General features: G+C 37.0%; 1 protein-coding gene across 1 annotated transcript in view; it reads right to left on the bottom strand.

Annotated features, from left to right (window-relative positions):
• Positions 1–15,799, bottom strand: part of LOC139142512 (protein sax-3-like) — a 101,033-nt gene that overhangs the window by 50,739 nt on the left and 34,495 nt on the right. Inside the window, exons 2-3 of the mRNA XM_070712468.1 lie at positions 6,992–7,178; positions 6,388–6,547 (exon numbers count right to left, since the gene is read on the bottom strand). Coding sequence (XP_070568569.1) covers positions 6,388–6,547; positions 6,992–7,178 — 347 coding nt within the window. The remainder of the gene's footprint in view (positions 1–6,387; positions 6,548–6,991; positions 7,179–15,799) is intronic.

Raw genomic sequence — 15,799 nt, 5'->3', positions numbered from 1 at the left:
CTTCATTTGATACTATACAACATACATAATGAATGAATGAATTAATATACAGTCTGACTACTTCATTTGATACTATAGCAGTGTTGTCCTTATATTTAAAAGTACCCAGGTAATTTAAGAAAGTAGACGGGTGAACTGTGAGGGGGCAAAGCGACCGAGCAGCGAGTGAGCGTAGCCAAAGGGGGGGGAATGCGCCCCCCCCCCCCTCTCGCGAGGCGAAAAATAAAATTTGGGAGTAGAAATGGTGTTCTCTGGTGGCATCTGAGGTGACATTAGAGGAGGGATCAGGCTGTTAAGTGCTTGATAGAACTCGGTCATCAAATGTTTGAGAGAAATGTACAAATAACTAAATCAAAACGTAACCCCAGACTCACTCAAAAATGCTAAAATTATAATCAGAAAGAATATATGATAAGTACAATCTACATTAAATAAATACTAGTAATAATTCACCATCTGGTCTCCGTATATAACCGTTTATATTGTTTTTACGATGATATTTAAAAGAGATATTAAATTCAATCAGAAAATAGTTAATTAACTTAGCGACCACATCAGAAGATGGATGTCAGATAGGAATCTTAATTCTTTAAGTTTTGCCCCACTCCTTGAAATCTAATTGATGAAAATTTATAAGATGTTCCCATTATTTCTTTACTGTGATAATTCCAATTCATACTTAAAACACAACCAGAATGGAAAAATGAGAATACGACTGTATTCTAATGAAAAACACATTTACTTATGTTAAAAAAAAACTTATCAGAAAGATAATTCACTGTAATGTGAACACATGCACCAATATATATTGTTTATTTCAGACAACTAGAAGAAAAAGAAGTTTTCCAGTTGCAATTACGGCAATGTAGGGAGCAAAAATATGTAATTACATCATCTTTTTTTAAGAATTCTAAACCAAATCAAACTAGAATATCGTTTTTGTTGGATGAAAAACTTTTTAAAGAATTTAGATTTCTAGCCGACATCGATCTTTTGACGTGGTCCTTTAGTAACATACTCTGTCGATGAACCCTATTATCTAAAAATACCGTCAAGGGCAGTGTGCTCACATTCGGTTTGAATTGGTAAATTCAAGAAATATTTAAACCAGAAAAACAAGAATGACAAAAGGAAATAAGGTCTGCAACTTAGGTACTGCAGGTCATCTTTAGGAACATGCATATCAACTTCTATAGCAATGGGACGAGCAGATCTTACATACATAAGCAAATGTCAACAAAAAAATTAGCCCGAGAAGCTTGACAAAAAGAAAAGGTGGGAGAGTGGGGAAAAAATAAAGAGTGAGAAAAAATGTACAAGAGATCTGGTAAAAAGTAACGCTACATCATCAATCTTCTATCACCTACCCCCTCCTGAATATCAAATGTTCCACCCCTTACATAAGACCAGCTGGCAGGAAATGTATTTATAAACTTGGGGATGTTTTAATTAATGCTATGAGTGCTATCATTCAAATGTAAACAGCACTTAAATCAGTTACAGATAGTGAAATGCCTTCCACTGTGATTACGACATCTGGAATTATCCTGGAACCAAATTTCTCATCAGTTCTTGTGTGTCTTACATGCAAAAGTTGCAAAAATTGGTTCGTAATGAAAAATTTTACCTCAGCTTTGTTTTCTGGATCAAATTTTACTACAAATTGATATTAAATATGACAAAATTACGTTCACAGCCTTCAAAACTCTCTCACAACATATCCTGGGTTGGTGTAGGTCATTAAGGTCACAAAGGAAAATTACCTAAAATATAAAACATTTTGAGCAGAAAATGTATCTCATAACATCCCTCGGGACTTTTGCACCAAAATACAAAGCTATCAGACAAGTAATTTTGAGAACACGTTTTCTTGACCAAAAATGACAAAATTGTCTTAAAAATACAAATTTGTATATTTCAGTACAATTTCCACATATCTAACTATTGTCATCTCTGGACATCTGTACACCAAATATAAAAGCTGTCTCTCCAGGGGTTTTAAAAAGAAAATACTGTTTAAGAGTTTTTGACCAAAAATGACAAAAATTGCCCCAAAACAGTAATATTTCAAATTTTGTCGTAATTTCAACAATTAGAAGGGTAACACCCAGTGTTTCCGCTGCCCGCTCGCCAAATCGCAAATGCGAGAAAAAAGTAGCGTTTGGCGAGAAGATTTTGGCAAAAGTTAGCCAAACTTGCGAATCAAAAATTGCACTATGACGTCATCACTTTGTCTGTCCGCGCGCACATGTCCTGCATTCAACTTGAGACGTAATGCTTTATCTCTGTGCATCCCCGACCTTATGCGTTGTAACGCATAGAATATGAATAAAATTGTAACGAAATAACTCACAAATCAATAGTACCGCATGTATATCATGACTAGTTGACTAAAATGTTGCGAAGTTTTGGGTTTGACTACGCGTAATGTGTGCCCACAGATCAACTCCGTGCAGTGACAGCCATGTCATCGTCAACACTGAATTGAACTTTTGAAGGATCGTAGAGACAGTGAAACTAAGCAAAAACGGCAAACTTTCCTCTTTGACTTTGGCTGCTCCACCAATATGGGGGAACCACCCCTAAAACAAACATTCTTAGCGCAAGTAAAACTATGAAATGGAAAGAAAAATTATGATCAATGTAGGAAAGTCGACCGTGAATTTGGAAATGAAGGTAGCGGCATGCATGGTCAAAAGCATACACATGGCATTTTTTAGAACGTAGAGCGAGTAAGGCACTCCTGAATAGCGAAAATGTTCGTGGTGTATTGCTGCCAACAAGAAAATACCTTTACTGGCGTTAGAAACTTGTGTGAATTGGCTTCCTTAAATATAAATTCGCGGCAATTTCAGTGTATCACGGACCGTGGTGTATTGTGACGTTACATCGTATACAGACTTTCAGAGAAGCCCTCGCTCGTCCGCCGAGTCGGCCCAGTTCCACGTTCACATCATGCAAATAAATACGCAAAGTCTTGTCGCGATATTTGAGCATTTAACTTGATCGTCAGTGAAACAAAAAGACGTTTCTCCATATCAAAAGGGTATATATTTGATATTTTACGGTTCTGTTAACATAATAGACGTGAACATTTGGATTTATGATCCGTGATTTCCGCGATCCATGGCAGTGAATACACACTGACGTCTTTGATGATGACCCCTGACCCAAGCGCCATTGATACGCTGTGCGCTGTCCAAGCTTCGCTTGCTAAACTTCAAGCGTAAAGCAAATGTATTGGAAGTCTAAAAAAATGCACAAATTTCTCAAGTCTGAGAGTATTTTACTTTCGAACTGCTACAAGAATGGATATCTGATTCGTTTGAAAAAACTAGTATGCTGAACCAGGTTTCGTGCCGTTGTCTGTAGCGATATGTACAGTATCGCACGATAGCAATTTCAGGTTTGTTACTGAATATCGAATATAGTTGCATACGCCTAACTTTGGACAAGTGTCGCTTGAAATTCGGACAAATTTTATGTTGTATGCGTAGCTGATGTTTTCACCTTGTAATCTGAACCATAAATTGGTGTTACTTTTAGTATCCATGGTAGCACTAACATTCTTACGGAAAATGCAGACAAATATTTATTTTTACATATTAATGAGAAAGAAATGACGTCATTTGTGATCAGTGGTATCGGCTTGGCTACTTGAATATCTGGTTTGGCGAACAATTTTTTAGGGCTTCTAGCCAAATTTGCTACAAGATTTTGGAACCCAGGGGAAACACTGAACACCCTTGCAAACATCCAATCCAAATTTGAGAGCAATTGGGCCAGCAGTTTCAGAGAAGAAGAAATTTTACTCAAAATGAGAAAAGTAACCAAAAAATTCAGCAAAAATACAAAATTCAAGATATCTTCACGATATTCATGAAACTGATTTTGATCAACCTTAGGAACCTGTATACCAAGTTTCAAAGCTATCAGAATAGTAATTTTTCAATAAAAAAGTTTTGACCAAAAATTTGGAAAATTGCCCTAAAATTACAAATATTACAATCTCAATTCAATTTGTATACACTTGACTGAGGTCATCCTGAGGAACATGTATACCAACTTTCAAAGCAATCAGATGAGTGGTTTCAGAGAAAGACATTTTTTGACTAAAAACTGAAAACATTACCCTAAAAATAGAAACATGGAAATTTCATCCTAAATTGTACGCACCTACTTTAGAATGCCTAAAGGAACCTGCACACCAAGTTTCAACCCAATCTGACTAACGGTTACAGAGTTTTAGCAATTTGCGGGGTTTTTCCTTTTTTCTGCTCATTTGCATATTTTTGGCACTGACATGTTCATTTGAACAAACTCACATCTCCACCCCTAGGTGCACCTGTACACCAAATACTAAGACAGTAGGTGCTGCGGTTTAGCTGTTTTTGATGTGGACGGACATACATACATACATACATACAGACATGCAAATGGCATGCAAATGAACTGATTAAGCTTATACAATTACCTCACATTGGTATACCAAATGTGAGCTAAAAATGACACCCAACAAAATGAAATATCCTGTGCGTATACACGCAGACACGTATAGCGTATCAGTAGGTAGACAAGGCTGTCAGAGAGAACAGCATAAAACGGTTGGAAACACAACTGCCTGTGACTGAGTAAACGATCGGCAACACACATGCCTGTGACCGTGGATTCTAGTACGTAAAAATAATGAATGAAAATAAAATACCCATTCAAATAAACAGTTCGTTCTAAAACAATTTCAATTCTAGCTCATTTTTTTAAATCTAGAAAATGCGTCGGTATTGCTCTGACAATAACTTGATTTGTTGAGATGATTATTAGTGACGTTGGCAGCCAGTGCGCCGGCGGAAAACTAGCTTGCCAGTCTCATGAACTTTGAATCGTTAATCAAAATCACATCTTTTCAGCGCTTTTCTCTCACAAGTTCAGTGAAATTGCTCAAAAAGCCACAAATGGGTATTTAAAGACTGTTTTATGTTTGTGCAGTTCCAAGTTGGGAAAGGGGTCGCGAAACTGCTAATCGTACATGTGCAGTCTAACAGCCGGCAGTGCGATCTCGCAATTAAAAGGTCTATAAAAATAATCTAATTATGTTAAAAGTAGCCGGGGAAAAATGCAAAACAGACGGGTTGTTTACCCGGCACCCGGCTTCTAAGGACAACACTGCTATAGGGCATATACAGTCTGAGTACTCGATTTGATGCTATAGGGCATATGCATATCCAATTATAAAAGTAAGATCAATGACCACTTTTGTAATCCTGCATGACCCTACATGACCCATTGAGTAATTGATTGGCTTTTCATCACTCAGTGTAACTGGCTGACTCATGATAAAATTAAGGCTCTCAGCAAAAGTGAACACCAAAGTATACTATAATTAGTGGTTGGCTTAACAAGTTGCTCAAAGAAGAAATATTATATTCCTGAGCTTTGCAATTTGTAGTTGCTGAGATATCTTAAAGTAGGAAAAATTTCATCTAAGATCATCCTAAAAATATTTTGATCCTATATAGGTCCATATGCACATAATTTGTGAGGTTAATTAGCCAACCTAAACAAAGTCCCAATCCTTCCACTGAATACCAGAGCTGTACTTACTAGTAGGTCAAAGGTCATCCAAGATCATCCCTGAACCATTTGTCATGTTTCAGAAGTTACATGCAGTGGTTTTAAAATCCAGGTGAACAAACAAATGGTGGAAGAACAAGATGAGAAACTAAAGTAATACAACTGGGGGTCCATGCGGAAGGGCTTTAATTGGCCCTTCAATATCAGGATGTAGAATTTCTATTCTCAACTATGGGCCATCCACATACTTGAGGATTCTTACGTCATTTTTGCTAAAGTATGATTCACCTTCTGACGTCACTCCGCGGTCAAGAATAGAGGGGTCATGAAAATGAATCATTGCTATTTAAGCAATAAAACACAGCGTCTCTGATCACACTATTTGTGTGGATGTTTGTGTATTTGTGTGGATTTAGTCGCTTTATAAATGAATAAATTATTATTATTATAAATTATTATTATTATTATTATTATTATTAAAACACACCCAGCGACGGTATACCACGAGATTTTAACCAGTTCACGACATATATGCACTAGCGATAGCAAGTGCATATATAGAGTGAACTGGTCACAATCAAGTGGTATACTGTCACTGCCTGGGTGTGATTTTTGCTATTATATCATAACAGTATATTGAAATTCTGGCGTGGAACGTCATAAACGGATTTTTGCTCAAGCTGAGAGCTCCTGCGTATGCCTGCCATGGTATCGCCAATATATACCACAGGTCTTTTCGCGTCTCGACCAATTAGATCACTGTATTTGCGCCATCAATATACTGATATGATATAAATATCTGATATATAATATTACCTAGCATCAGGGATCTCTCCATCCATTTTACGCCAAGAATATTTTAATGAGTCTTCATACACAGCTGCACATTTTAATTCTATAATTCCTCCAACCATCAGAGTTACTGATTCAGGTTCCTCTAAAATTTCAGGCGGTGTTACCATTCTAGTCGGCAGTACTACAAGATAAATATGGTGTTTTTTGATCAATTAGAAGACTTCTTACATTATACATATATTGATGGACTCATTAATAACATGTAAGTTGAGAGAAAACATTAATTTCAAAACTTAAATGATACATTTGTGTTTTGTGTTGATCAGAAGAGACAAATGTCTGTATAGGACAATATTTGTGTCAGGGTTTTTTCTATTGTATCATACTTTGTAAGACTTTCTCTTCAATTACAAAAATTGCTTTCGGCTCAAAAGCATCCACAGGACACTGCTCTTTGGACACAAAGCATGTTAGACTCTATATGTTGTAAGAAGAATGCAGAGGGGTGTGTTGAAGTAAAATAAAAATCAACTGAAAATCGAACATTTTACAAATGAATCAAATTTAAAATGTTTGAGAGTTTATGGCAATGGTCATAAAGCAATCAATACGGAAACTAACTTGCCTGGTTCATAATAAAAACAGCTTTGTTTATTCTTTTTCTTTTTCTTCTTTCTCTTTGATTCCTCACCACGTCTTGAAGCCTTATCACTTGATCCCTCATCACGTCTTGGAAACTTATCACATGTGAGTTCACTTGGCCAATCAATTCCAAATTCAGTCTGCAATGTGTTCTGACATCCTTCTCTGGCCTGTAAACAAAAATACATTACATTTATTGCTGCATTACGACTGTCTGCACCAATTTTTCATTTTGCACTAAATAATGTCAGGCTTCAAAATCATCAGGACATAACATGATTTGTATGATCACCAAGTAACAACCACTCATGGCACTAGCTTTCATATAACATTTGAATTTTTCACCTTCCTTTTTCATAAGTAGTGTTCACACATCACAAGGTGGTCTCTGTTCCTTTACTTGTAAAATAACTTACATTCTGTCTGTAAGGCTGCGTTCACAAAAAACGGTTAGGGGGGCTGGAGGAATTCAGGGGGGGATTTGAAAATTTTGGGGGTATTGGAGGGGGGGGACTTGAAAATTTTGCTGTACCTGTAGGGGGGACTTGAAAATTTTTGGGTCCCTTTTGAGTTTCACATTTTCCAATTCCAAGTTTTTGTAGGTAATTCAATGAAAAATGAATACCATTTTTTATGTCATCAAAATGTTGTAATGTTAGTAATAATTTAACAAAATCTAGAATCATTTTGTCACATTTCATGACTTTTATCTCGAAAAAATCTAAACGTGTGATTTGTCGTAAAAAACAAACTTGAGCCTCGTAACAGGGCAGAAGCTGCAACTGTTAATGATTTCTGCAATATTTCTATGCAATATAACAACTACAGTTTCTTGCTATCTCCCTACAGCATGCTCAAACACACAATCTTTAGTTTGTCGCGAGCCTGTATAAATAAATATAAATATGTATTTAGTGATAATTTAATTGGAGTCCAGACTGACAGTCAGTTGTCAGTGATACAAATGCATGGTACACATACATAGGCTGTGATAGCAAGTTGAATACTGGACAATTCAAAATGCTGTAGGGAGTATAGAACAAGAACACAGTTGTAAAACTGAACAAAAATATTGCCAAAATTATCAAAGTTAATACAGCTACTGCCTACGGGTAGTGTCACTATCAGATACTACCCTGCTACTGCAGTGTCACTGTCACTGCATACCTGAACAGTGACAGAGACAGCTCTGACTCTGATGTACATGGTAGTTGAAGAAGAGTTTTGGTCAAATGACACTCATGACAGTAAAACTCACTTGTACACAAGATCAGGCCAGTCTAGAGCAACACATGAAAGAAAACATAGAAATGTTTGAATTCTGGCATATGAGAATAATCAAATATTAAAGAAAAAAGATGGGGTCACCATGCTTGATTTTCTAAATTTTCACACTCTTATTATAAAATGATACAGAAGTAAAACTTTGAATAGTAAAGACTAAAAGACAAAATATGTGACCAAATGGAATTATTTTTTAACCAAAATTTGCAATTATCACACCCAAAATTTCAGAGATTAAAACATTTATTTGATGGAATATTTTAACCTTCCGGTATTGTCAATTTTGAGTAGCATCTAATTCATATAGGTCTTGTAATTTTGAAACAATTTTTGGTAGGTCACTGTGCAATACGGCAATTAGCCAGAATTCACAGTTTTCCTACTCTCTCATGATTGCATTTTGTGTACTTCTGACAGGAGCAATTGACCTGGCCAGAGTTGGATTAACTCAAGTTGGCTTTTAGACAAATAAATCTAAAAAATTCACTGATGCATTTAAAGAACAATTGCCTTGGGAATACAAAGTGCGAATACAGGTAGTGTTGAACACCTGTGAGTAGAACGGCGCAATACATGTTTATTTTTTCTGCGCTCACATCCTTTACAAATATGCGGGCCTGTGATAGTTGGGGGGGGGACTTGAAAAATTTTGACCATATAGAGGGGGGGCATTTGAAAATTTTTTAGGGTACTTAGGGGGGGATCTGAAAAAAAAAAAGATTTCAATCGAGATTCCTCTAGCCCCCCCCCCCCCCCTAATCGTTATTTGGGAACACAGCCTAACTAGATTTGTCATTGCATGTGCATGTAGTATCAGAAAATGTTGACATAAATCATTGCCTGCAATCTCAAGCTACATAATTGTCAATGTGTATTGTACTATATACGTGTACATACAGTGTGGATCACATTTATTGACACCTTGATTAATGACTGCAACAGATATATCTATCTGTTCTGCTGCTATTTTCTGTAAACCCGTTCCTCTCATATTTTTACTATCGATCAAGCCTCTCCCCCTCATTCCATTGGTCCAGTACCCTCATTCACTGTATGACTGTCCCTGATTTCCACTCAAGTCGCTTTATTCAGTCTTTCAGACTTTCTCCAAGGTTCCCTCAGTCTATCAATCCACTTTGAATTCCTTCAGTCTGTTGGTCCTGTCCACTTCTCAATGTCAGTGGATGATGGAGTCCCAAAGTTTTAGTCCCTCAAAAAGCGCCCTAATTCCATGGTCCAGTCTCTCACTTACGAAAACCTACAGATGTCTGTAGCAACATGCTTTCCTGTGGGAGTCACATATCGCGTCTTTAGGAAAGCCATACAGCCTTTGTTGGGTGTGCTGTTGCCCCCTGTTTTTGTTTGTGTGACAGCCAAGTGAAGAATTCCGATGGTCCTATAGCAGGGTCAGTCACAGGTCCGTGACACCTAAACTGGGATACCAACAAAGTCAAGACTAAGGTATATTAGAAGTGAAGGGCGGCATTAACCGGGTCTGATGCTAAATCAGATTAACTCTGATCACAAACCGAGCGTCCTTTTTCACAGGGCCACTACATCCTCCAAAAAGATATTACCAATTGAATAATTCACATGCTATCTCTTACCTCTGACAGTCACATAGAAAGCTCTGTTCATGTGTCCTACATGCGGACAGCGGCCGATGCGACACTAGCCCTGCGTACAGGTCTGTGTGTTCCCGGCGTTATACGCCCTTATACGTTATACGGTGGAGGCCGTATAACGCCGGGAACACACAGACCTGTACGCAGGGGGCTAATGCGACACCAGCGGTTCACACTGTTTTCATATCACGCACGTTTCTACGATCAGCGACTTGTGTTAAGTTTTGTCTCATTGGCTGAATAACTGATATTTGCATCCTCTCGGCCAATTGCACTCTATGTTCCATGACGCATGTCAAAAATGATAAAAAGAAAACGAAATTATTTTGTAGACAGTGATAAAAGACAATAACTATTTTAAGCTGCATCACTAAGTCAAATTAGCATTGTTATGAATAAAAAAGAAAGAAAAAAAAACAGAGTCATCGTATCACTTTTGCTAAATGTCAAGGAACAGAACAAATCTCTTTTTTTTGCCTAACGGCTGATCATTTGATCTTCTAGCTATATAGCCGTGGGATGCTGGGTGGGGACAAAAATATGTCTTGACGTCCCTCCCCCTTTCATCAATGGGCAAGCAATTGAATTGAGTGTTGTACTTTTCCCCACCAAAATTTTAGTGCAACATTTCACAATTTGTTTCGAACTTTTCTCTAATTTTTTGATATTTTTGGACCCATCACATTGCATAAGCTAAGGCTTTTAACCAAAGTTTTCGCGAAAATCTGAAAACGAATTTACTGGGGTATATTTAATAAAGGCGACAAAAATTGGCTTTGGAGCTTAGTTAACTGCCCTCTCGGTTCCTACACTTTTCTAACGCACATATATGCGGCCCTCGCTGTACCATGTACCGAACCACAAGCGACTGTAGTGTAGAGCTGTTTAATAAACTCCTATGTAGTAAAATATTTCCGACTTGCTCAATTTTGATATCGTTTCTTATTTTGCGCCGTTCTCGCGCTATATGTCGTAGAATGACGTAATTTTTGGGATCCAAGTTCTCTACAAGACGTCATTCTAGGGCTCCAAGTTGTCTACAATTTCAGGAATATGGTGTGTATACAAATCATGTGATAAAATTCCAAAATCTGACTAAAAATGCGATTTTTTCAAACTTTCGTGTCAGCCTCGCGAGACAGATGAAAGTATAAAAATCCATCAGTCGTCAGTACCCCTTCTCGAGGTACAGGTGGTGAATGGTTGATTTCCGGCGGTGACACTGTCGGGGGAAATGGGTATCCATGCACGGGGAAGAGGCGTTTTTATTCTCTGGTTCCGTGAAATCGAGAAAAGGGAGTACTTTTTCCAAAAACCTGGACTAAGAAAGGTTTCAAATATCCCGGGAAATATTTATCAGGCACTCAAACTTCACCAAAAGTTTCATTTTGCGTTTCCTAAGCTTATGCTTTAATCTGGTTTAAAACTGTGATTCGAAATCCCGTTCGGGAATCACCCTGCGTTACGATCCCAGCTCCCCTAAATAGGTTGGTTTGTTCTGGCTATTTAATCTGTTGTGTATGTTTAAAATGTTATGAGTTTGACACTCCTGTTCCGAAGTTTTCTACATGTGAAAACAATATAATAATTCAGCATTGACCTGATCTAATATTACGTCTCTCTCTCCTGGATTTTGTAAGTAAAGGGGTAGTTTTGGTCGTATTTCCTCCCATATTTCTCAAAATAAGGGTGCCTTTTTGTTGAAAAAACCCAGCTTTAATAGGGGTATTTCGAAATTTTGTGGAAGGAGCATGGATGTCCATGCTCTCTGAGAGTGTCACCGTCGGGGGTTGATTACAATGATTTTTGCGAACCAAATTGAAGTTAGTAATCGCTAATTAGTATCTCATTAAGTTTATAATATTTTAATGCTCTAATTTCTGCGATTTTCGACAGAGTTTGCCCTTTTCCTTAGTTTTACTCGATCTGTCGAGCGATTCAGTGACGCTCGTCTGTGCCTGACACCATTTTCGAACGCCGTCGATACGTGACCCCGTCGCTTCCCCTATGCACTTTTGTGGCTTTTTGCTGCCGAAGGAAAACAAATAAACGGTTTAAAATTTGCACATTTGGATTGATGGTGGAGGGACGATGATTTATCGTCTAGGATATATCACAAATTTGTATGTTTATGATTATTTCGCAGTTTGAAAAAAGAATTACTCCCGCCTAATGACGTAAAAAAATAAAACCTCGACAAGTTACGAGTGTGTCGGTGTGTGACCCCTGGCGTAGTTTGCGCGTGGAAATTTACAAATTTGCAGACAGACAAGTGGCAACTTTCGTTCTTTACGTGCTTTGTATTTTTTATCAGTCCCTGTAACCTCCACAAATGTAATAATCTCCACAAATGTAATATCAACCACAATTGTAATAAAAATCAACCACAATGTAATAAAATAGTCAACCATTAATGTAATAACCCGCAACCACAAATGTAATAAACAAATTAACCATAAATGTAATAAAACTCAACCATAATGTAATAAACTTGAACTTGCATATGTGATCATTTGTTTATCAATGCCCTGAGTAAATAATAACTTTAATAAGACTAGTGTAATGTTATTGCATACTTTCCTGAAACTAGGTTTCCTTTCCGAAACACAGAATAGAATACTTTGAAACGCTATCAGAAAACGGCGAGGTACTGATCAAACCATTAGATAATGGAAGTGGAACAGCAGTTCTAGACACTGATAATTACATAATAAGGAAGCGTCAAAATAACTCATCAACCAGTGATACCACACAAAGTTTATGACAGATGACTCAGAACAAATAACAGAGAAATATAAAACCGTATAACAGAAACTTACGACACAAAACATGTTGACGAGAACATATATTTCAATCTAGTAAAAAACAATACGAACACTCCCTTGAACACTGTAGAACAAAATTAGACATCCTGGCATCCCTAGTGAATGAACAAACTTCAAGTGGGACACACAATTTATCCACTGAAGACGAATTTGAGGCAATTGATTAAAAAGTACGGCAATTTTCGAAAAAACGGCGTTAAAGGATCGTAGTGTTATACAGTCTTCCCCACTCTGGAGTAGAGACTGCACTGACATTCACATTACAGCTGTGTCTAGCCATGGCCAATCAGTTCTGTACACAAAACAGGGAAACGTAAAATACACTTTCAAATATGCAAAACACACTAAACCCAAACAATTAAGAAATGAATAATGTGTGGAGTTGCTTTCCTTATTACATAGATCAATATTTAAGGGCTAATTCCTCGATTGCAACGACAAAATAGATTTATTACATTTATGGTTGATAAGTATTACATTTATGGGTGTTTTGTTTATTACATTTATGGTTATCATTTATTACATTTGTGGTTGGTGTTTTTATTACATTTATGGTTGATTTTGTTACATTTATGGGCGATATTACATTTATGGGTGCATTTTATTACAATTGTGGTTGATATTACATTTGTGGAGATTATTACATTTGTAGAGGTTACAGTCCCCACGGACACCGTCCGGGGGGACTTATAGGTTTGGTAATGTCCGTGCGTGCGTGTGCCCGTCCGTCCGTTCACGCAGATATCTCAGAGATGCCTGGAGCGATTTCATTCAAACTTGATACAAGGATTACTTCATATGTCATACAGATGCACGTCAATTTGTTTTGTGATACGATCCAATATGGCTGCCAGGCGGCCATTTTATTACGATTTTTTTCATGTACAGAGCCATAACTCAGGCATGTTTCAACTGATTTTATTCAAAGTTGGTACAAGGACATTGACCAATGTCATAGACATGCACTTCAATTTTTTTGGTGATCCAATATGGCCGCCGTGCGGCCATTTTGTTACGATTTTTCATGTACAGAGTCATAACTCAGGCATATCTCAACCGATATTATTCAAACTTGGTACAAGGACATTGACCTATGTCATACACATGCACATTGATTTGTTTTGTGATACGATCCAACATGGCCGCCGTATGGCCAATTTATTACATTTTTTTCATGTCCAGAACCAGAACTCACACATGTATCAAGCGAATTTATTCAAAGTTGGTACAAGGAGATTGACCAATGTCATACATATGCACTATAATTTGTTTTTTGATACGATCCAATATGGCTGCTGGGCGGCCATTTTGTTATTATTTTTTCATGTACAAAGCCATAACTCAGGCATATCTCAACCGATTTTAATCAAAGTCGGTACAAGGACAGTGACCTATGTCATACATATGCACATTGATTTGTTTTGTGATACGATCCAATATTGCCGCCATGTGGCCATTTTATTACGATTTTATCATGTCCTGAACTACAACTCACACATGTATCAAGCGAATTTATTCAAAAGTATTTTTATCACAGACCTAATGAAGTGGATTGTATCCTCTCTGAGGGCCTGTAATCAAAGTACCCATTAACAAGTGGGGACTGTGTCATCAACGATGACTTATTTATTTATTAGCCATGTTCACAATAATGACATTTGCTCAGAAAGAAAGAGAAGGGGAAGAAAATGTATAACACTGAAAAGTTTTCAGATTCACTTCATTCAAATTAGCTCAGAAGTGATTAAACTTTCTGTCTGAAAATCTGTAACAATTCATTCATGTATTTTGCAACAACATGAACAATGCAACTGTCAGTACATGACAAAAAGTACTTAAAAAGAGAATCATTGTCAAAGCAATTTAGCTGGTTCTGAATGATAAAAATAGCGTCAATGACACTGTAGCTCCCATCCTGGACTATTTAGTGTTTGTTCTCTGGTCAGATATTTGAACATGTATGAAAGGGATAAAGTGCATAAAGTGAAAATACTTAAATGTAATGTACTGGAGACAGTGAAATATGTTTAATGTAATTATTCAGAATATAAAATGGAAAAAATACAGAATTAGATATATCGAATACTGTGATACAACCATTAACTCAACAAGTCATTGACAATGACATAGTCCCCACTTGTAATAGGAGTATTAGTCTTGATGGGGCAGGAAAATGTGGTCATTAAGAAGTATCACTGGAGTGTATATGTTGAGATCTATGGGCACATAGGTCTATGTCGTTGTTCCCAATTTGAAACACATGAGGCATGTCTAAATTATGGTTCTAAATCGGGAAAAAAGATCAGACCTCTAGCAGTATTGGCCAGCCAAGAAATACATATGCGCATTATAAATGAGGTACAAGATGTGACATCTTAAGGTCTAATATCCTATCAGAATTGGAGGGTATAGAACTTGTGGTTACTGAAATATGCATATATATGTATAATCAAGGTCAAAGGTCATCGAGGTCACATGACATTTTGAAAAAAAAAATTATATTGCTAATTAATCCCTATATGCCGAAAAATCAGATCTCTAGCTCTATTCGCTTGCCCAGAATTAGATGTGTACATAATTAATGAGGTAAAGCGTGTGTTGTCATAAGGTCTCCCATCCTACTAAATACAAAGGACATAGCACTTGTGGTTACTTATTTATTGACATAAACATATATTTTAGGTAAAAGGTCATCGAGGTCACATGACATTTGGTCAAAAAATTTCTCTCCTATAGTTATCCCTATATACCAAAAATCAGACGTCCAGCTCTATTGGCTTGCTCAGAATGAGATATGTGCATAATTATTGAGGTACAGTATGTGGTGTCATAAGGTGTCCAATCATACCAAATATGAAGGGTGAAGCACTTGTGGTTACCGAGTTATGGAAAATATGTATATTTGAGGTCAAAGGTCACCGAGGTCACGTGACATTTTGTCAAAAAAATTGTATTGCTAAGTTATCCCTATATACCAAAAATCAGACCTCTAGCTCTATTGGCTCGCTCAAAATTAGATATGCACATAATTAATGAGGTACAATATGTGGCGTCATA

The sequence above is a fragment of the Ptychodera flava genome, chromosome 1 (assembly GCF_041260155.1).
Source record: "Ptychodera flava strain L36383 chromosome 1, AS_Pfla_20210202, whole genome shotgun sequence".
Classification (NCBI taxonomy): Eukaryota; Metazoa; Hemichordata; class Enteropneusta; family Ptychoderidae; genus Ptychodera; species Ptychodera flava.
Note: the sequence above shows the minus strand (reverse complement) of the source record. Positions and strands in the feature narration are given on the sequence as shown.